General features: G+C 39.6%; 1 protein-coding gene and 1 long non-coding RNA gene across 9 annotated transcripts in view; one reads left to right on the top strand and one right to left on the bottom strand.

The window, feature by feature from the left end:
- The window catches only part of NUP153 (nucleoporin 153), a 39932-nt gene that overhangs the window by 9531 nt on the left and 9099 nt on the right, over positions 1–21302 (top strand). For 3 of the 4 annotated variants that reach the window (XM_081918470.1, XM_081918469.1, XM_081918472.1), the window contains exons 2-17: positions 1964–2177; positions 4534–4782; positions 5631–5770; positions 5851–5979; positions 7267–7383; positions 7518–7553; positions 7638–7691; positions 11162–11308; positions 12204–12256; positions 12958–13084; positions 14097–14237; positions 15358–15450; positions 15637–15727; positions 16117–16221; positions 17164–17784; positions 20084–20278. In XM_081918470.1, the coding sequence (XP_081774596.1) occupies positions 1964–2177; positions 4534–4782; positions 5631–5770; positions 5851–5979; positions 7267–7383; positions 7518–7553; positions 7638–7691; positions 11162–11308; positions 12204–12256; positions 12958–13084; positions 14097–14237; positions 15358–15450; positions 15637–15727; positions 16117–16221; positions 17164–17784; positions 20084–20278 (2512 nt within the window). The remainder of the gene's footprint in view (positions 1–1963; positions 2178–4533; positions 4783–5630; positions 5771–5850; positions 5980–7266; positions 7384–7517; positions 7554–7637; positions 7692–11161; positions 11309–12203; positions 12257–12957; positions 13085–14096; positions 14238–15357; positions 15451–15636; positions 15728–16116; positions 16222–17163; positions 17785–20083; positions 20279–21302) is intronic. The other variant, XM_081918471.1, reaches the window with a different exon arrangement.
- On the bottom strand, positions 2962–9818 carry LOC309373918. 5 transcript variants are annotated; one of them, XR_014170282.1, is made up of 4 exons: positions 9732–9818; positions 7493–7638; positions 6286–6404; positions 2962–3681 (listed from the first exon to the last, which is right to left on the bottom strand). It is a non-coding gene; the product is annotated as an uncharacterized lncRNA (long non-coding RNA). The 5 variants fall into 5 exon arrangements; XR_014170283.1 differs by having other exon boundaries at positions 6362–6404; XR_014170285.1 differs by lacking the exon at positions 2962–3681 and adding an exon at positions 5861–5999 and having other exon boundaries at positions 6362–6404.

Below are 21302 nucleotides of genomic sequence, written 5' to 3'. Positions count from 1 at the left end.
AAACTATGGGCAGAAGTCAGACAGTGAATCAACTTTACTCACAGACTTATTTGTGAGTTACCTTTTGGTCTTTTAATGATTGGGCAAATGATAAATTACAAATGTTAATAGATTCCTGTTCAGCCTGAAGGCTCCCAGAAGGGCTTACACAATTTAAAAACAAACCCCAATACACCACAACTTCTAAAAGTTAGTAGAACAGAAACATCATAAAAATTGAGTTACACTGACACACATGTCTTCATTCTGTCAGTTGGGTTGTGGACATGTGCTCTACAGGGAGCTGTTTTTAAAAACTCTTCAGAAACTTCTGCTTTTCCAGAATGCAGCAACTAAAAGTTTGACCAGAGCCAGTTTTTGGAGGAATGCATGTGATAGCCCCCTTGCCTTTTGCAACAATTCACTGACTTCAGGCCCATTTCAAAGTGTTGACTAGCTTTTTAAGTCCTGTACAGTTAATACTTAAAGAACTGTATCCTCTCATATGAGCCTGCCCACTCATTGTTTGAAGTTACAAGTGTTAGCATCCACACTTTACTATTACATCTGTGATATTTTATATGTAATGATTCAGATATGCCATAACACATGTGTTCTGATAATTTGAAGTTCTTACTCCTAGATGGTACCAACGTCTGTTATGGAGCCTATCCATTTGTGGGGGTGTCAGTTTGTGTGGAACAATATACTTCAGGTTTCAAGTCTGTTGTGTTATATAATTATTTCTTCACTGAAGGTAGAACAGAAATTGTTTGCAATTACCTTGTTTCCTTTGGCTCAGTGGTTTTTAACCCTTGGATTATTGCTGAATGTATGCTACCCGACTATTTACATTGAATTAGATTGGATTGCGGGGGGGGAGGGGTATGCCTTTTAAGTAAAATTTCTGTGCTTCAAAAGTGTATGTTAAAGTGTATGTGTTCATTTCAGGAAACAAACTAAAAGTCAAATGTGTGGATTATTTTCTCAAAGTGAAAGAGATAACTCCTTCATAGGTTGAACAATCTTGCAGTTCTGAATAATTTTGGGGAGCGAAATCTTGCTTTTGTTTTCCCTCTATGTCTTGACATCACTTAGGAGCTGGGTTCCCTTGTTCACTTCAAAAGGATTCATTAGCAAGGCTCTACAACAGGGGTCAGCAACCTTATTCAGCCGTGAGCCAGTCCACCGTCCCTCAGACCATGTGGTGGGCTGGACTATTTTTGGGGGGGGGGTGAACAAATTCCTGTGCCCCACAAAGAACCCAGAAATGCATTTCAAATAAAATAACACATTCTACTCATGTAAAAACACGCTGATTCTCAGACCGTCCGCGGGCCGGATTGAGAAGATGATTGGGCCGTATCCGGCCCACAGGCCTTAGGTTGCCTACCCCTGCTCTACAAATTGAGCCTGGCCTTGGGACCAACCGAAAACATGTAGTTTCCAGGGCCTTGCTCCTCCCCTAAAGTGTTGAAATATAATTTCTGACCTCATGGCATGCCTTTGAGACTGAACTTTTATTTTGGCACTGTGTTACTGATGCACTCAAAGCACCTTGGCGGCAGGGCACTAAAATGAACAAATCGAAAAGGGGTTGTCCCTTTCATTGCACTGTGTTTTGAACACTCTGGGAAAGATGCCTGTTGCCTGTTCCACCAAGCTTGGGTGGAAGATGGGGATTGGTCATGTGCATCATAGAGTAGCAGAACTGAGGTGACGGCTGCACATTGGGGATGTTTCTGTGCTAGATGACTACACTGAGGAATCATGGATTAAAGCGTAAATTGTAGAATGCAAGCACCTGTTTGGAACATGAATATAATTGGAACAGAAGTTATAACAGATTTGCTATTTCAGGCAGCTTCATAGCATTGTAAACAACTACCAACAGCCTGTTGGTAGGTTCTAGTAATAACTTTGTCAACTGGGCCTTTGTTATTCTAGATATAATTTAAAAACATTATTTCTTTCTTAAAAACAGGGAATTGTAAATATCGTTAAGGAATCTGTGAAGAGTATTGTTCCAGCTTGGCTTCAGAGATATTTCAGGCAAAGCGAAGAGGAATCCCCAAGTGAACAAAGGAGCTTAGAGGAGAATGTAAACTATCACCCTGCCTTTGAAGATGATGATGCTGACAATACCCTTGAGATTGATGGACGAATTACTCCCGAGCCAACAAGAATTACTTTAGATGGTAGGCTAAATATCTTCTCCAACCTCACAGCTAGTGTCTAACAATTTGTTCTAGAGATCTATTTACAAATATCAAAACATTTTAATGGTTTTCTTAACTGCAAACTGAGGGATGCTATTTTATATACGTCAAATATTCTGTTAAAAGAGAGTAATTACAGACCCCTTGATATTCTGGTGCAAGGGTAGGGAACCTCAACCTACTGGCCAACCTTAGCTTGCCAGGGGTTCAAATTTTCTTCCAAAAGGCCATTTTTAAAACCACACCCATCTCCTAATCTGATGGGCAGATGACGTCAGCAGATGAGCAGGAGACGGGTTTTAGTTTTGCAAATTCCTGTTCCCTGTGAGGAACAACGCATGCATGGTCCATCTTTGCAGAAAGCAGGATATAATTCCGTCCCCATCAGCTGATGAGCAGGTATTTCAGTCCTGCCAGGTTAAATCCAACTCTGTAATTACTCATCCTCCACAGGCCATCTTTGACAGGTGGTTGAGACCTGATTAATATAAGATCAGAAATAGTGGCATTCCCAAGGGTATAAGGAAAGTTTTCTTGTACGCAACTGTGGCCGCGAGGGTGCTTATTGCGACATATTGGAAAAAGGACAAACTCCCTACAAGAGCTGAATGGTTACTCAAATTGACAGAATATGCGGAATTACCATCTCTTTCAGAAAGAATCAGAGACAAGCCCAGACAGGAGTTCATTGTAGAATGGGATAATTTCAATAATTATTTGAAAAGCAGCTGTAACTTAAGCATGGTTACTTTGCTTCTATCGAAATAGAAAAGAGAATTTTCACAAAACAATAATGATAAACTAAAGCAAGATGCTTAATATAAAGGAAAATACGGAGAGGATGGGAAGTCATAGGTTCACGTAGAAAATACATGGTTGAAATTTTATGTATCTTTTGTGAACATTGTTATCTTTATTGGACTGATCGAAATAAAGATGACTACATGTTGTATATATATGGAAAACGAATAATAAAGCATTTTTAAGTTGTTGTTTTTAAAGATCATAAATAATGGGAGAAATAAAAGTCTTCTTCACCCTCCCCTGCCAAAAATCTTGCCCACCCTGCTCTGGTGTTGTGTTACTTCGGCATTATTGTGAAATGTTGGACACAATGTTTCGGCCGACATCATTTTACCTACTAGCATTACTATGCACTGTTTTTTGAGACCAACATTCTAAGCATTGCACTAGTACTCAATTATAATTCTGGGGTTTTAAAACATTTTTTAGTATACCTAGTATGGCAAGAGATGAACAAACACGACCCCTGTCTTGTGTGTTAAATTCAGTGCAATATATATGATCCTGCTGTGTGATAAGGAGATGTGTATCTCTGATTGCTTTACCACTCCCCCCAAAAAGATGATGTAGATGTTCAGTAACTTCTGCACAGTAGGGTCTTGGCATCCAAACCTGTGCTGGGAGATTTTTAAGTGCTATTCTTTCATGTTCTCATCCATTCTCCTAGTCTGAAATGTTGCTGTGGAATAAAAATTTAATCGCCAACAATTAAGTGAGAAGCTTACCATTGATCACTACTAATATATATTTTTTTCCCAAATGGAACCAAAGCTTTGAACTGGTAACTCTTTGCATAGGATGGGTAGCCTCTTTTTTATATTATTATAATTTTATTTATTTATTTCAATTTATATGCCACCCTTTATCAAAAGATTCCAGGGTGTTTAAAAACACATTGCAGAACATCAATAATAAAAACCTCATTAAAAACATTGACAGACAGCCTAATATCCTACCATTAGGATTATTGGAAAGAGAAAATGTTAGTCATGCAGTTCCCTTTCCCAGAGATAGGTGAGTAATGCAGTTTATACTCTAGAGAGCTGATACAATTGAACTTGTAGCAAAATATTTTTATAATTATTTACACATGGATAGACAAACAATTGTTTTGTGGCTTTCAAATTACTCAGGGTGGTATTCCTTGCATTTTAGATTTAACTTGTCATGTTAAAATATTCTGTTGTTATTATTAGGAATCTATTTAAGCACTAGAGTATAGATTGGCATACCCAGGATCATCTTTTGTTTTGTTTTTAACATCGCAACTAATGTTTCACTGTCAGTGCTATCATTTATATTGTGTTGTACAGTAGTAATGTAGTACTTGGAAGAAATGTAGTAGCTATTCTCAGATGGATAGATGAAACCATACATGTATGTGGCACAGGTTAAATTTAGCTTATCGTCTATTTTTTACACTTGAAGCTTAGCAATAGAACTAGTGTTGACAGTAAATAGCTTTTGACTGTTCCATATGCATACCTGCAACTTAAGATAATTCTGATTGTGCTGCTTTGTTCCTCTTTAGAGCCCTCAACAAGTAGATCTGGTTTAAGCTTCACAGATATTTTAACAAGACCCTCTCTCCACCGGAGTCATCTTAATTTCAACATCTTGGATTCCCCACCTCCACTTTGTCAACCCTCCACATCATCTGCATTTCCAATTAGTAATTCTGGACTTTCACTTGGGAAAGAAATGAAAGATTCTACCTCTCAGCATGATGATGACAACATCTCAACTACAAGTGGCTTTTCTTCAAGGGCGTCTGATAAAGGTAACAAAGTTCACCAGAATCATTAGGATCTTTTTGTATGATTATTCCATAACGTGACTAGGTTTTGTTATACTGATATCACTTTAGAAGAGATGGTGCACAAATGGCAGATATTAACTGTGCATTTTAAGACTCTGATGTTATTAATGCAATGTTATTTTGGGGGAGTGGGGAGAGGCAGCAGAGTATGAGGAAAGGAAGTTATCCCATGGTCCTTCGATGCAGGGAGCCAAATAGGTGTGTTAATATATCTCTGCTATTTTTCACCCAAAGGACCCCCAAAGCAGCTTGCAAACAACATGAAACACAATTAAGAATAGGAACAGATGAGAGCAGCAACTAATAAAACATAGCAGTATATTTTTAAAAGAACACAGTAACAACAGGAGTCAGCCATCACAAACTAGTCTTAGAAAAAGAAATTAGGTACTTTTAAAAGCCCATTGGGACGGTGTCCACCATTAAGGGCCAGTGTTGTTGTTGTTTTTGCCAAGGGGTGTGTGGAAAACCTACTAGATCAGACCTGTTAAGACCTATGTATCATGAATTCCCACTTGTTAAATTATATATGTTTTCCTTTTGGGAAAGGAAGAGGGGAGAAAACCCTTCCTCCTTTCACTCCATTCCTCACTTCTTTCCCTCCATCCCTCCCTTCTTTCCATGAGCTAGATAAAGAAAAGTAGTGTATTTTCTTTCAAATAATTTCTGGACTGCATTCAAGTGATGCTGCAAAATGGGGAATGTAGGGGGACAAAATTTTAATATTGAGGTTATTGTAGTATTAATGATCACTATTTTATAATATAAAAAGGCATTGATGCAGTTGTGTACACATGTTGTCTTTTTAGATATAACAGTTTCAAAAGTTGCTTCAGTACCACCTCTTTGGTCCTCTGAGAGTGAAAGACTTGTCTCCCTTTCTCAGCATTCAGCCACCAGCTCTAAAAAGCCTGGCTTTAATCTGTCTGCTTTTGGAGCACTTTCCCCTGTAAGTACTGCACAACGTTTGCTTTAACTATGTTACTTCTGTATCCATTTTGCTAATTAGATATCAATATGTGTTTGCAGTCACTTGGTAATGCATCAGCTTTTAAGACAAGCCAGCTTGGGAATTCTCCATTTTATCCTGGAAAAACCATGTATGGTGGTGCAGCTGCAGCAGCAAGGCAGTCTAAAGCACGGATTACTCCTTATCAGGTAACAGAAATGCTGGTGATCTATGGAGGATGTGAAAGAAGAAGCTACTTATATTAATAATTCTGATAGAGCTTTTCACTTTGTACTTTCCATAGTATATGCATACAAGTATTTCATTGTTTAGGTAGCAATAACTTTAGTGATGCAGCTCTGGAATACAAACGAATCTCAGCCTGTTCTGGTTCATACGTAACGTTAAATTATGGCTACTTAAAAAACAGAAATGAGTGCTGTCTCCTTGTGGCCGTGCTGGGGGAGAGGAGTGGGGAACTGTCAAGCCAGAAACTCTGTGTTGTCACCACCCACCTTTCCACTGGCAGAAATTCACTCTTTAGAGGGTACACCTGGTGGGCAGGGCAATCTGCTTGCCAGTTCAACTTACCACCAGCCTCACTGCAGGTCACTCTTGCGGGCAGCTCTGTGTACTGTAAAAGAGAAAAGGTGGGAATGCCATTTTGGAAGTGATCATGGCTTAAAATAACTTCAGTTTCTAAACAAGTCCTTGTTAAACCATGGTCTTCGCCTTGTGTACCTAAGCCACTTGTTTTCATCATATGTGAAATGATTTTGTGCAATGAAACATAAACTTTAGCAACGACCTTTCTTGTAGCCAAGCAGGAGGAGAAGAGGGAAGGATGGAGTTTGTGAGCCTGAAACTTTGCTCCTTCTAGCCCATGCACATAATCTTAAACTGGGTTTAGTGCAGGCTTCCTCAACCTTGGCCCTCTATATGTTTTTGGCATACAACTCCCATGATCCCTAGCTAGCAGGACCAGTGGTCAGGGATGATGGGAATTGTAGTCTCAAAACATCTGGAGGGCCGAGGTTGAGGAAGCCTGGTTTAGTGTTACATGTGAACCAGAGCAGTGGTAAAATGCGGCTTAGCATGACTTGCAAATGTCCAAACAGGTTAGTTGCTGAATTTGGATGTGACAATAAAGCATTGCAAGAACGTGTCATGGTGAAACTTGAGTTTGCAGTGTGTGAGGGCATAACAACTATAATTTAAGTTGTAAACTTTTTGTGGGCAAGAACCTGTCATCTGTTCCCTCTGAAACACCTGAAGTCCATGTTCACTGGTAATGTATATATGATGGATATTCATATGTATGAGGCCTACAGAAAATACTCTCATTAGGCTACCTGGGCCACGTTGAGTATATTTGAGTCCTTTCTCTCCAAATCCCTTCTAGACCTTTGGAGATCAATATGATAACTGACTGTAATAGTGTGTAGATCCAAAGCTTCAAATCACACAATGTAACATCCATAATCTTGTTTTTTAAGACACCAGTAAGAAGGCAGATGAAAGCCAAGCAAGTGAATGCACAATCTTATGGAGTGACAAGTTCTACTGCACGGCGCATCCTGCAGTCTCTGGAGAAGATGTCAAGCCCAATAGCGGTAAATTTCTCTCTTTGAAAAGTTATTTATTCAGCACATAACATGAAGCTTTCTAATCCTGTATTGCATTAGGCAAACTCTTGCTTTGAATACATATAGTTTAACTTACTTCAGTGTTGTTGTTTTTCCAACAGGATGCTAAAAGAATCCCATCTTCTTCATTTTCATCTGTAAGTTAGTCTTCAAACTTTTTTAATGCACGGAGTTGTTGTTGTTTTAATCACGCTTGTTAATTTGGGTGTTTTGTTTTCCAGCCTGCGGAAAGAAGTATGCAGAATATCACTGACTTCCATTCACCAAGGAAAAGGGTAAGTTAACTTCCATGTCCTAGTTGCTTCTAAGTGGTGTGGAACTGTTTTATGTTTGACATGCAGCAGACATGAAATTGCCTATAGATAGCTGCTGGTATTTGCCTACTTGTGTTTTAAAAAAATCCATTTACTGGGTTTTGAAATTTGGAACCTAGAGCAAATGTTAGTGGAATGCTAAATTAAGCTTTTATAAAACCAGTGTTGTAGTCAATGAATAAATTCATAACTTGCACTACATCTGTATCTTCTGTCTTTAATATACCTATCAGATCTGTTTGTGTCATCCAGACTAAAATGTGCAACAAGGAGAAAACAAGAGGCTTATGTTTACATGCTAGAGGTGCCCTATGTAAGCTTAAAGTTAGCGGAATAAGGCAAAACTTTCACATGGTTTGCTAGATCTTCTGTCCTCAATGAGAGTTGTTGAATATATCATTGTGGGGGAAATACAATTTTGGAGGCCCTACTCTAAGTGTAACAGACTTTAGGAAACGGTATCTCTTTGTGAGTAGTGGGTAGAACCTAATGAAGTCAGTTTTTAAAAAATCATTTATTTGCAGGATTGGCCAGGTATAAGCAAGCACTCTTTCAGCTTAAATTTGCAGGTTGTTGACTCACACTTGTGCAGAAACATGTAACACTAGCTAACAGGCAAACTAGAGATGTCAGAAAGAAAACTCTGTACCCAGCTGTCATTAAGTGAAAAAAAGAGGAATTGTCTATTCATACTGTAGTAAATGGTTGGCAGCAGTAATTCTTGGCCAAGAAAGGTTTGCTGGTGATTTGCCACCGAAGTGAGTGGGCTGTCAACAGTCCACTTAATTTCTTGAGTAAAACAGTTACAGATGTCTGTACAGTTGGTATTCTAAAGACCTGGGTCTTCAATCTGGAACTTATCTGCATTAATCAGATAATTATAACTTATTTTTAATGCCTTGAATTGTTCAAACAGTGATACAGAGTTTTTATGGTGAACATCATTTGGAAGTTGCAAATTACTTTCAGGGCCTACTTCTATCAAAATAGCCTTTAAAATTCAAAATTTTTGTCACTATTTCTGAACAAATAATATTTAGATGCAAACCAGTTTTATTGTAGAGGGCAGGGGGAGAGATCATTACTACTTGTAAAGAGAAGCAAAAAATTTAGACTCGTTTTGCTATTTTCTGAATACAACACTACAATGTTGGATTAATACTAGATAGTAGTCATTTGTCTAGTTCAGTGGTTCTCAAGCTTTTTTTCACTGGGCCACACTTTCAGACAAAAAATTTTCTCAAGCCATACTGATGTTTTTATATATGTGTATGTGTGTGTGTATATATATATATATATATATATATATATATATATATATATATATACATACACACACATATATATATATATATGAATGAGAGAGAAATGCACAACAAGGATTGTCTTCAGTATCACTTTATGCTCTTGCTCTCATCTTGAAAAGAAATCTATCCATATCCTACTACACTGAAATGTTTTAAGTGTTTCTTTGATTGTCCTTGAATCTTCCCTCCACACTTGCCATCCTCTTCTGCCCCGCCAGTATGGTGTGCCACACCCTTTAAGAGCCACAGGCTTGGTTTATAAATATAATGGTGATGGGATGTGCTAGAAAAATCACAAAAGGGTCCTGGATTTTCCTTCCCCCTGACGGTTGGGGGGACCTTGCAAAACAGTGTTGGAAAGGCTGCTGACATTAGCAGAAGTGGCACTGGAGGGAATTTCCCCCTTCCATTAGTGGAACAGCTGGTCCGAGGCACTTCAGTCTATGAAAAGGGACCTTTGCATCCAGCCTGGTGTCTGCATACAACACCCTTTCACACCTGCACACTCCCATTAGGCTCTATTTCATGTGGAAAGTCCATAGAATTACAAAAGTTGACCATGATGATGTTAGTTTGTCAACACCTGATATCAGATTCCCTTATAGACCTAACCTAATTGGTGCACATGACCCACTCCTTGCACCAATCAAAATGTGCAGAAGAGATATTAGTAGAATGCCAGGATTTTAAAAACCTTCTTAAAATGTTGTCTAAAACCAGTACATCTGAAAGCAGAGTGTTGGACTTGTGATGACATCCATCTCCTGTAGAAAAGGAACTTACTTACCTTTGAAAAGATAGTTCCGCCCACTCACTCCCAACAGACAGGGCTATGCAAATCAGATGTTTAACTGCCATCCTGTGTAGAAGAGAGCTTTCTCCAGTCAGACACAGCAAGCAGGGAATAACTCCAGAGATGCTTGAACGCTCCTGGATAATATAATGGTACAACAGGTTACATACGCTTCAGGTTAAAAGACTCTGCTAACCCAGAAATAGTACCTCAGGTTAAGAACTTTGTTTCAGGATGAGATCAGAAATTGTGCAGCGGCAGCGGGAGGCTCCATTAGCTAAAGTGGTGCTTCAGGTTAAGAACGGACCTCCAGAACGAATTAAGTATGTAACCAGAGGTAATACTGTAAAGGGACAGCAGCCATTGACAACAAAGACGCAAGATCAAACATGGGTATCCTCTTGCCCAATTAGGACTGACTGAGACCCTTACAGCAGGGTTTTTCAAAAGTAGGTCCCCAGCATTTGTTGGAAAACAGCTCCCTTCATCCCCAGTGGGGACCCAAGTTTGAGAAACCCTGCCTTACAGCCTGAGACCACCCCCACAACTCCCTCTAGCAGTAAGAAACACTTATCCAGGGTGGGGAGGAAACCCTTCATGCAGATTAGGAATTTAACACAGGAAGTGCAGTATTCTCTTTCCCTACAGTAAAAATACATTCACTGTATTAAAAGCTGTATCCGTTCCACGGTGGGAGACCTGAGACAATATCTGCTCCCAGGCATAGAAGTAGACACTTTGTAAAACAGGAATTCAGGTATTGATCCATTTCACCAGTATGGCTTTGAAGACTTCCTTTTCCACAGTTTTAGGGCGAAAGGGATACACAAAGGCAGGGCTTTACTTAGTAAAAATAAAATAAAAATAGAGGAGCTAGTACTCGTATATTGATAACAGTGCTATGAGTGTCAGCACAACATGGTTGACATTACAGCAAAAAAGAAAAGAAGGTGCCGACACTTTACTAGTGAGTACTGTCACAAAAAAGCCATGCATGTAGCTTATCTCTGCAAAAGAAAATTCTGGAACTCTCTTAATTTCCTTGCCAGACATCTCAGTTCAGGTCTGACAGTTAACCTCTTGATGGCAAGGTTTGCGGAAATTTCCTAGCAGCTCCCCAACTAAATGGGAACATTTCATGAGTCTTAGGTAACCATAATTTGTTTTTAAATAAAATTGGTAATAAGGGATGCATTTGTATTTGTTCAAGACCATTGAAACATGTGCATAAACACCTTTCATGTACAGACATGGGGGTGTACATACATACATAGCATTGCCCAGCTTTATTCAAATCAGTTTTGATTAACTCAACACTGTTTCATTTAAAGGCTGAATCCCATTATCCTCCAGTCCAGAAGCTTGTGACTCCGAAGACCGTTCCACTGTCAATGAGTCGTTCACAATATTTTAAACCATCTCTACCATCTGCTACTGAATCAGGCAAGATTCGACAGAGAATAGAGATGAACCATAAGGTATGTATGACTGTACACCATCTTTAACCACAAGCACCCTCTTCCCCAATACCATCACACTCTGATCTGATTGGGCAACCCAGTGGCTGCTTTACAGTTTAAACGCTCACACACTTCCTTATGACAGTATCAGTCTGATAACTAGGATTCCAGTGGATCCCTTTAAAAGTTGTAGCCGGATAAAAAGTTAATAACTGATTTCACAATTAATCTAGTTTAACATGGGGGGGTGGGACATTTTATTGGTATCTCATTCCAAACACACAGTCTAACACAGAAGCTTCTAGAGCACAATGTTATCTTGAAATTCCTCATTGGGCTATAAGGAAGCCCTAGAGGAGAAAGTGGGAGAGATGAATAGGTGAAATACTATGCTCAAAACTAAATAATCACAGTAGTCCAAAGAACCCCAGTAGCCTATTATTATTATTATTATTATTATTATTATTATTATTATTATACTTTACTTACAAACTAGAATCCAGTGTTGCAGCTTTGCACTATACAAGAAGAGTTCTGCATCACAATAAACTCAACTTGCAGAATTAATGGCGCAGAATTAACCTCCAGGATAAAATTTACACCTGAGGTTGAACAGTGCTTAGTAATAGGGTTTGGTTTGGGGGGGGGGTATACACAGAAATGTTCAGAATTATTTTATGGATATAAGAAAATGTATAAGCCAGTGCTCTTTAACTTCAGGCAGCAGGGGGCAGTAAAGGAGTACTTCTGCAAAAAGCCATATAAAGCTTAAGTGTACATGAGAAAGGCATTTGCGTAAACAAGGATCAGTGGCTTCCTATTACATGCACCAACGTTTAGTCTCTCTTTTTTTTAGGAATAGCGAATCAGAAAAAAAGAATTAAAACCTGAAGTATTTTTTTATCCTTTACAGGGAGTACAAGAGAAAAATCTGGCAGCAGAGCAGAAGATAGAATCACCAGAAAGGTATGTGATGTATATCCTAAATCTAAAAGACATATTATAATTGCTCTTATGGGTTTTTCATTAGTACCCTGTTCATTTGTCCCTTATGCAAAGCAGGCAATTAAATAATAGGCATAATAACAGAGATATGTTTATATAAAAAGTTTCCAAAGGGGTAGCTGTGTTAGTTTTGTGTTGCAAAAACAGTAAAGAGTCTTGTGGCACCTTGAAGACTAGTATGGCATGGATTAGAATCCACTTCATTCGCAATACAATCCTTCAAGTTTATATACACACTAGGGCATGGATTTGAAGGCTCTGAGGTCAGAGGAAAAGGAAATGCAAGAAGTGCTGTCAGTGTTTCAAGTGCCGCAAGACTCTTCTCTGTTTTTACTTAGGAAACAGAAGTTCACATTTAACGCTGTGCCAAACCATGGGTTAATGTGAATGTGATAGCTGCTGATATCGCATCTGCTTTCTTCCTCCCTGGTCCTTTAAGCTCAGCTCAGCAAGTCAGCTGTAACCCCCCCCCCCAGTTTTTTGCTTTCGTTTTCCCCGCTTGCTAACTTTTGCCACTTTGCCATTTTGGGCAACGTCGCTTATCCCCTCCCCCCAATATATATTGATATATCACTATTATCAGTATGCATATACATCCTTTGTTGTTGCTTTGTTTGTAGGACCCTGAAAAGCTATATAACATATATTTGATTCTCTTTCAGCAGTGTCACAAACCCCAGGTTCAGTTCCTCTGCAACCAATGGGCTTCCTCCTTCAGTAGGAGTTGGTGGCGGCAAAATGAGAAGGGAAAGAGGTGTCCACTATGTATCAAAACCTGCACAAGAGGAGGTAAGATTATTTGTTCAACTACACTGTGTGTGTGTGTGTGTGTGTGTGTGTGTGAGAGAGAGAGAGAGAGAGAGAGAGAGAGAGAGAGAGGGAGAGAGAACAATGTGTATGCATGAATGAAATTGAAGTACTCGTTTATGGAGTAGTTTGGAGCTTCAAAGCTGTTTATTCACAGCCTGATTGAATGGACAAACTTAGTATTTTAGTCATTGGATGGAATCCAACATAGGGCAAATGTTCAGCAGCCCAAGGATTTTTCTATGTGCAATGGAATACCTTCCTCCTGTGCACCCCTAAAGCTATTCCACGACTTCTCCCAACCTTCTGGAGCAGAGGATGAGGAGGGGTGAAAGTTCTATTGCACAAGTGGGAATTCATGTACTGACAGGACTTGCTAGTAGAATACTGTCCATTAGATTTAGACAGCTTTCCAAGCCTATGCTCTGCTTTGTAGCAGAGTATAGGATTTATATGCAGGGTTAATACTCCAATTTAGGAATGGAAGAGGAGGGGAAATATTCTAATGATATAGGCACGCTCTGCAAGGTGGCTGGGTGTGGCTGTGTATAGCGCTAATCAGCACCAAATTACAGCAGCAGAAAGTTGTAGCTCACTAGGTTTTTATAAATAATAATAATTATACTCCACCCATCTGGCCGGGTTTCCCATGTTTTGAGACATAGGTACAATTCATGGTATATTGCTTTAGCTATTGCTGAGGAAGGCTCTGTCTGCAGGTATAGGAGGGCACATGAGCTATAAAACAGTCAAATCCTGTATCACCCCAAATTTCAGTTATTGTGGTGCTTTTATTTACCCTGTATGTACTTTTGGTGTACTTCTTCTTCTTTTTTTTTTTTTTTTAGTTCTTTAGGATTTCATTGATAAGGTCAACAACAGTTTCATTACTTGTTGGGTTCCTTTAATTTGTCCTGCCGAAATAGGCTGAGTAGAACTAAAATGTAGGTTTCAGTGGAACTTGGAAAATAATTGCATCATTGTTCCATTGTAGGAAATTGATATGCCAGTGCTACCAGAAATATCTTTGCCCATCAGTACATCATCTTTGCCAAACTTCAGCTTTGGCCTGCTTGCTAGCAGTACTACTGTCTCATCTACGCCTGTCAGTTCTGCACAATCAGTGGCTAAAAAGGTAATTTGTGCCTGAATCAAGGTTTTGCTTGCATACTCTACCTGTTCTCTCCTGTAGATTCACCCCAACCCTTTGTCTATTCACCTGCCTTTAATTTTCAGCCATGTGCTATTTGAGAATCCTTTAAAGGACAGCCCCACCCTTCACTGGCCCTTTCTTTGCCCACCCTGAGTGTGTCTGTCTGTCTGGAATGTATCCTTGAACTGTGAGAATGCTGCTTGCCTGGATGGAGAGAGGGTGCCTCTGACTTCTGCATGGCTAGGATGTAAGAGTTGCATTGGTTGCTTCACCCACTTTTGTTTCTGGTCCCAGCCCTTCACTGGCGTGCGATCTGTAAAAAAATTGTCCCAAGGCAGTTCGTGCTTTGGGCTTTGTAGCACCCCTACAGTAATGGTTCATGATAAATGATTGTTGATAGTAACATGGTTGCCATATTGGTGATATCAAGGCAAATGTTTTTTCTTTTTCTTAAAAAAACTGGCTTTTTATGCTTGTGTCAGCTACTCTGAGCTGCTGCATAGCAAGCTCTTTATGGGGGTGGCCTTGTTCAGTGCAACAGTTTGTCAAAAGTTTACGCAGCAAGCTTTATGGAGATAAGGCTTCAGTTCTCTTTGTAGGTTTTTCCCCTTTGGCAGTTACAAGAGCTAAGAAGTTAGGAGCTCAGAAACAGAATGGGTATTGTCAACAACAGCCATGTCCCCAAAATAATCCCGGAAACTGTTGTTTGTTAAGGGTTTCCTACCAGTTCTCAGCAATCTTTGCAAACTGCAGTTCCCAGGATTTATTGGGGGAAGCCATGACCATTAAAGTAGTGTAAGAAAGAGTGCTTTCAGGGTATGCTGTGGATGTGCCCTACTGCTATAAACATTCACACAATTGCTGTGTCTTATTACAAACTGCTTTTGAAACTCTCCTCAGTCTTCTAAACATCTTGTCATATGTTGTATAGTGTATAGGCAGAGAAAAGGACAGCTGCTGTTTGAGAAACGGAATGGGTTGCTTTGGATCCATGCCAAAAGTCACCTACCTAATTTGAGCACATTTGTTTTTGCATTATTAATCAGTGACTTGTAATTCACTTCATTCAAGCTATTAAAATGCATTTCTTTTAAATAATTAGGTGCAACCAGCCAGTAATGCTAGCAGTCCTGTGTACAGATTTTCATCTCCAATTGTAAAATCGACAGAAGCAGAAGTGCTGCCATCAGTGTCTGTAAGTAAAAAATGCATAAGTAAAACTTGTGACAGAAGAAAGACAGGAATGATAGAGATAAAAATATGTTTAATACTCACCTTGGAAATTCAATGTTAGGAACCAGAAATCTGCAGTTCACATTTATGAGCCTATGTAAACTAGGCTGTTGTTTTCTTTTGACTTCTAAATTTTATCTCCTGGCAGGCTGGTGCATTCAAATTTAGTGTTCCTGTTGCAAAATCATCTGATCCTTCAGGATCCAAGGATACCCCAGTATTGACTCAGAGTAATGCAGGTAATGAAGTTGGCATTTAATGCAAACATTTTCTCCAGGCAGGGAATTAAGATTGAATTTTGGTTAGGCTTTTAAAACTTTATATTCTTTGTGACATCAGAAGCAAATGTATTCCCGGCCTCCATTCTGAGTACAATCCAGTTTAAATAGAACCTTATCCAAGCATATGTGTCTGACTTCCAATGAAATATATCATTTACCTTCTATGGACAGCAAGTTGTTTGTGCTTCATCCAGTAAGCTACCTTATGGAAATTTTTAAGATGGGTTCTGTGTAGGCAGGTGTGTGTTTGTATGTGTGTTGGTGGATCCTCATAAGTACACACAACAGGGGCCGAGCCATGAACCTTGTAAAAGGTTCTTCACCTATTATTTTCTTCACACCTGCAGCGGTCAATAGCATCAGCAGTAAGAGAGATCATGAGTATGATGGTCCCTTTAAGCCTGCAAAAGTCCTGAAAGAAGGAAGTGTGCTGGATATTTTAAAGAGTCCTGGTGAGTCGGTTGATGAGATTTCATTTAGCGTTAAGTGATAACTGACAATGAGACCCGTAATCTTAGGGCCTTGGTTTTGAGTCTTGACATTGCAGGGAGTTGGACTAGATAACCCTCAGGGTCACTTGCAACTCTACAGTTCTATGATTCTATGATTTCTATGGCACTTTAAAGAAAACAGTTGTAGGGATGTTGCAGTGTAATAAGCGTTCTATCAGTGCCAGCATTTCTGCTTGCCCAAAGGAATGATTTTCCCTCTCCTTCCTCTGTTGGGGGGGGGCAGGTTCTCAGAGCCAAATGGGGGGGAGGGGGAGAGGAGGCGGAAAGCCTCATTGCTTTGATGGAAGTAGTTGTATGGGCTTCTGCTAGCAGGTTCAGGCAGTTAAATCTGGCCCTCTATATATTTTCTTAATCCAGTCTCATATATAATACCAATAATGCCAATTTTTGAAAAAAGGAATAGCCACATTGAGAAGAGAGTATTGTCTCCAACTTTCAAATATATTGCCAGCTTCCTTTAGGAATAGGGAATTTCAAATCAATTTCCATTGTTACCTACATTTCTCATTGCTAGACTCAAGATAAATCTGGATAACATAAATTTTAGAATGTGGACCTTTCATTGGTTTGGTATTAATTACAAAGGTTTCAAACTCAGTTTTTGGTATAAATTTCTGTTTTGTTCAATAATTTGGTTGGAAAAGAGACTGCAAGTGCTAACAATATGTATACATATTTGTGTAAGGGTTTCATGTTATGTGCAGTGATTTTTACCATACTATGATAGCCATTCTTCTTACCCAGCTATTTCTGTGCCTGCATAACCATATGCGCAGTATGGTTCATCAATGAATCTTCTGTTTTAAAATCGTTTGCTTGGCTTTCCTGTAAAAGTAGAGTCTTTGTTAGGAACTCAAGACTATTTCCTTTTCTCTTTCTTAGGCTTTGCATCTTCAACCACATACTCATCCGCAGCCGCGCCACCTGTTACAGCAAGCACAGTAGTTTATACAAGGCCTGCAATAAGTACTTTCTCCGGAACTGTTTCAGGACTTGGAGATGCTTTGAAACAAGGGTCAGCCCATTGGCAGTGCGATACGTGTCTTGTGCAAAACAAGCTGGCAGATACCAAATGTGTAGCCTGCCAAGCCGCCAAAGTGCCGATGTCAGATGGTACTAAGCAGACTGGTACTCAGTTTAACTCAGCCTTGAAAGCAGCTCATTCTACAAAGGGGACACAGGGCTTTGGAGACAAGTTTAAGGCAGCAGCTGGAACTTGGGACTGTGATACTTGCTTAGTCCAGAACAAACCAGAGGCTACAAAATGTGTGGCATGTGAGACACCAAAACCTGGGACAGGAGTAAAACCAGCCTTTGTGTTTCCTGCAGTCACAGACAATGTAACAACAGTGACTTCCTCTTCTGGCTCTACTGATCTCACAGTCAGTTTTGGATTTGGAGACAAATTCAAGAAGCCAAAAGATGCTTGGGAATGTTCTGTGTGCTTAGTGTCAAATAAGGCAGAGGATAGCAAATGTGTTGCCTGTCAGTCGGACAAACCAGGTGAGTTTGCCGTATTTGGTCATTGATTAGGGTGGGACATACGCAGCTATAATCCTATAATCCTAATCTTTATTACGGCATGGAACTTAGTTTTGAGGAAACGGGCATTGTGCTATGTGAAGAACCCTATGTTGAGAAGAAAACAATAGAGGGCACCACTGAATATTTACTGGAGTTTTAATATGTAAGAACATACAGGAAGTACAGACTAACATTTCATGCGTGGGTTCCGTTCCTGGCCCCTGCGCTCACCAGCGGAGCGTGCCCCACCTTCATTTTGCATCCAAAAGGACCCAGAGAGAAAGAGTTCTTTACTCCTGCTCTCCGGATAGCAGAAGGCACTTGCGTGGTCAGTCCACAGCAAGTCCAAAGAAATGAGAGATTTCATGCAGTATATATATATCCTCCAGGCACCCTCTCCCCCCTTCCCCAGGAATCCAGCCACATCAGCTTGTACACACAGGTTGACATCACAGATGTCCCTGCTCTTAACCATAAAAGGGTTTTCCTTCCTGTACTTCTGACCATAAAAGGATATTCCTGTTCCTACACTCTTATCTTGGAGCAAGAGGTCACCAACTCCAAGAACACACTCTGGCACTGTTCCTGGACTAGGTCTGTGCGTCTTTGTGGTCAGTACGTAAGATAAGGCACAGACGTGTCTTCCCTGTTCTACTGGTACAGTCAAGGCCATCCTTGCCATCACAAACTGATAAAGGAGAGGGCTCTGAGCACTTGTCTATACAGCTGGGTTTTTGTTTATACATTGACTCAGAGCTCAAGTTAATGGATTTTGGCTAAGGAAAAATAGGGATTTTGGTGCCTATTTCAAACTGCCTGCACAGTCAGTTTTGGGTTTGGGAAACCCATTCCTTCAGCAGTAGATCCATTGAAGTTAGGGGGCATGACTAACTTAGGTTAATTAATTTCAGTGGGTGGGATTCACCTAATGTACCCTGTCAGCAGAAGTCCTGCACAATGACTTCAGCTTTCACAACAGGGCCCCTCGCCTCATGTCCACCCCCCCCCCCTCGCAGGACAGCATGGCGGGGGTAATTATTCCTTTTGGCAAGCTGCAACACTTGCACAAACAGAACATTTTTAATAGTGCATTGCTCAGTTCCACCTACTGGGTCTACACTGAGTAGAACTTAGTTGGATATTACCCCCATTTTACCTATTTATAGTTAAAGTCCCTGTTCTCAACCCTTATTTTTGTCACTATGTGGTATGGTAACTAAGCTAACATGGTGATCAGCAGTTATAAATAGTGTCTCAGCCTATTGACACCTTTGGGCAATATCAAAATTTTGCTACTATATAATGTAGTAATACCTTTTGTTTGAAGTAAAGTGGAGGGGTTCTGAAAATAGCACATACTGTTTTTCACTGTTCCTTTCTGTATTTTTATAACTGATAGTTCATTCATCCATGTGACTTCAAGAAATAAACTTGACACTAGGACTAAGACGTCACCCTAACCTGAAATTCTGTACTCATGTAGCAAACTAGATAGGCTCTTATGAACTTTAGTTTCACTCTGATTAAGTTTGATCTCTTAGAAGCCCAAACTGAAGGACAAGGCAGTTACCTTTTATTACCTTTCCTACCTGGATTTTATTTTGATGGTAAAACAATGCAGATTTTTATATTGTGTCCTTAAAATGGAAAGAAAATATAAGAACAGTAATTTTCTCCCAAGTTATTCATGAAATAAATGGAATTTTATAGCTTTCTGAAACTATTTTGCATGTTACCCTGAACAGTTAAAGTTCATGAGGTTGTCACTGGTATATTAATTACTATAGTACTGAATTTAAGAAGATACTTTACCTTGTCAAAATTATGGTTCTGGTGATTTCAAAATACTCTAGTTGGTTTACAAATATTTTTCTCTTTCAACCTCACCTGAGATCTCTTATGAAGATGTTGAAGAAAATATCACCCATTTCCCCATAAAAATATAGACATAGAAAATGTCATAAACTGGAATACCTAACAATTAAAAAGTATGGGCAACTTTAATTGTTGCTTCAGATGAAGAATACACACATAGCACTTGCTAGGACAGAGCAGAAAAAATTGCTAAATTCTAGGAGTATATATCATTTTAATTTAGATGGTTTAGATTGCTTTATCATAGCAAGTTTTCCTACTCTAAGGGCAATTATTGCAGTTCGGATAATTCAGTTTCTAAGTTTCTCTTGCAAGTTTAAAATAGGTATTTTCATCTTTATGTTTTTGGCCTACATGGGCAGAACTGCTAATGGTTTACTTTATGCTATGTTTCATTATCTAGGAAGTTCAGTGCCTGTGGTGAGTAGCAGTGCTTCCTCTTTACCTGCTCTCTCTGGAGGATTTCTAGGCTTAGATAAATTCAAGAAGCCGGAGGGAAGCTGGGACTGCGAAACATGCTTAGTACAAAACAAAGCAGATGCCACAAAGTGTGTTGCTTGTGAGAGTTCAAAACCAGGCAGCAAGACTGAACTCAAAGGTAGGTAAAGAGTATAAATGCTCTCTCAAAAAAAATCATGTGTGCGTATTCTGCGCCTTAATTTTCTCCTCCTTTTTAATTTCCCCCTCTACCCACGATTCAGGCTTTCACCTCTAAATAAGGAGAGCCATGCCCAGAATCAGTTTTCTGCAGTTGTGTCACTTGTTGGATCCAAAGCTGCTCGGCTAAGTCAGATAAAAGTACCTGAATAGTACATCTCAATGTGCACATTCATAGAAAACAAAGGAGTCAATATAGATCACATCTGCAATGGATACACCTCCAATTTATCCCCTAATCCTTTAAACTCTGAGAGGTCCCCTCACCCTTTCAAATTAAGGAAGCTTTGGGTCTAATTGCCCACCCAACCCTTTCTCCTCCAGGCAGCCAAAAGGCATTGTCTGATTTCAGGGATGCAGTCCAGCTGACAAAATCACTCAGGGGTTTAAGGCAGGGCCAGAAAGGGGTATGTTTCCTGGGGAAATCCCAAGGACTAGGTAGAGAGGTCTAGAGAGTAGCATTTGTCCTGGGCCTAAGCTTAGCCATTCCTTTTTTTAAAAAAATATTTTTTTTATTAGAAATTTCAACACAATAATTTTAACAAAAATACATCATCCACATTGTTTTTACCCCCTCCATTTTTCCCTCCCCCCAAACAGAAAACCCAACCTCCCCCCCAGACTTCCCTCAGCTCCTTTCTCTGGTTTCTCAAGACATCTTTCTGTCTGCATATTATAAAATTGTAAAGATCCTCAAATTATCTATTTATTACAATAAAGAGTTTGTGAATGTTTATTCAAAACCTGCCAAAGAGTCCAGTTCATTTTGTTGCTTCTTCAAATATTTCATAAAAGGATTTCATCTTTGAAATCAGTTATCCTTGTCACGTAGTTTGTGTGTCAACTTTGCCAATTCTGCATAGTCCATCAGTTTTTCTTGCCATAGTTCTTTCATCGGGATTTCCTCATTCTTCCATCCTTGTGCTATTAAGACGCTTGCCGCCGTTGTCGCATACATAAAAATA

Source organism: Podarcis melisellensis (genome assembly GCF_964234715.1).
Source record: "Podarcis melisellensis genome assembly, chromosome: 7".
Taxonomy (NCBI): Eukaryota; Metazoa; Chordata; class Lepidosauria; order Squamata; family Lacertidae; genus Podarcis; species Podarcis melisellensis.
Note: the sequence above shows the minus strand (reverse complement) of the source record. Positions and strands in the feature narration are given on the sequence as shown.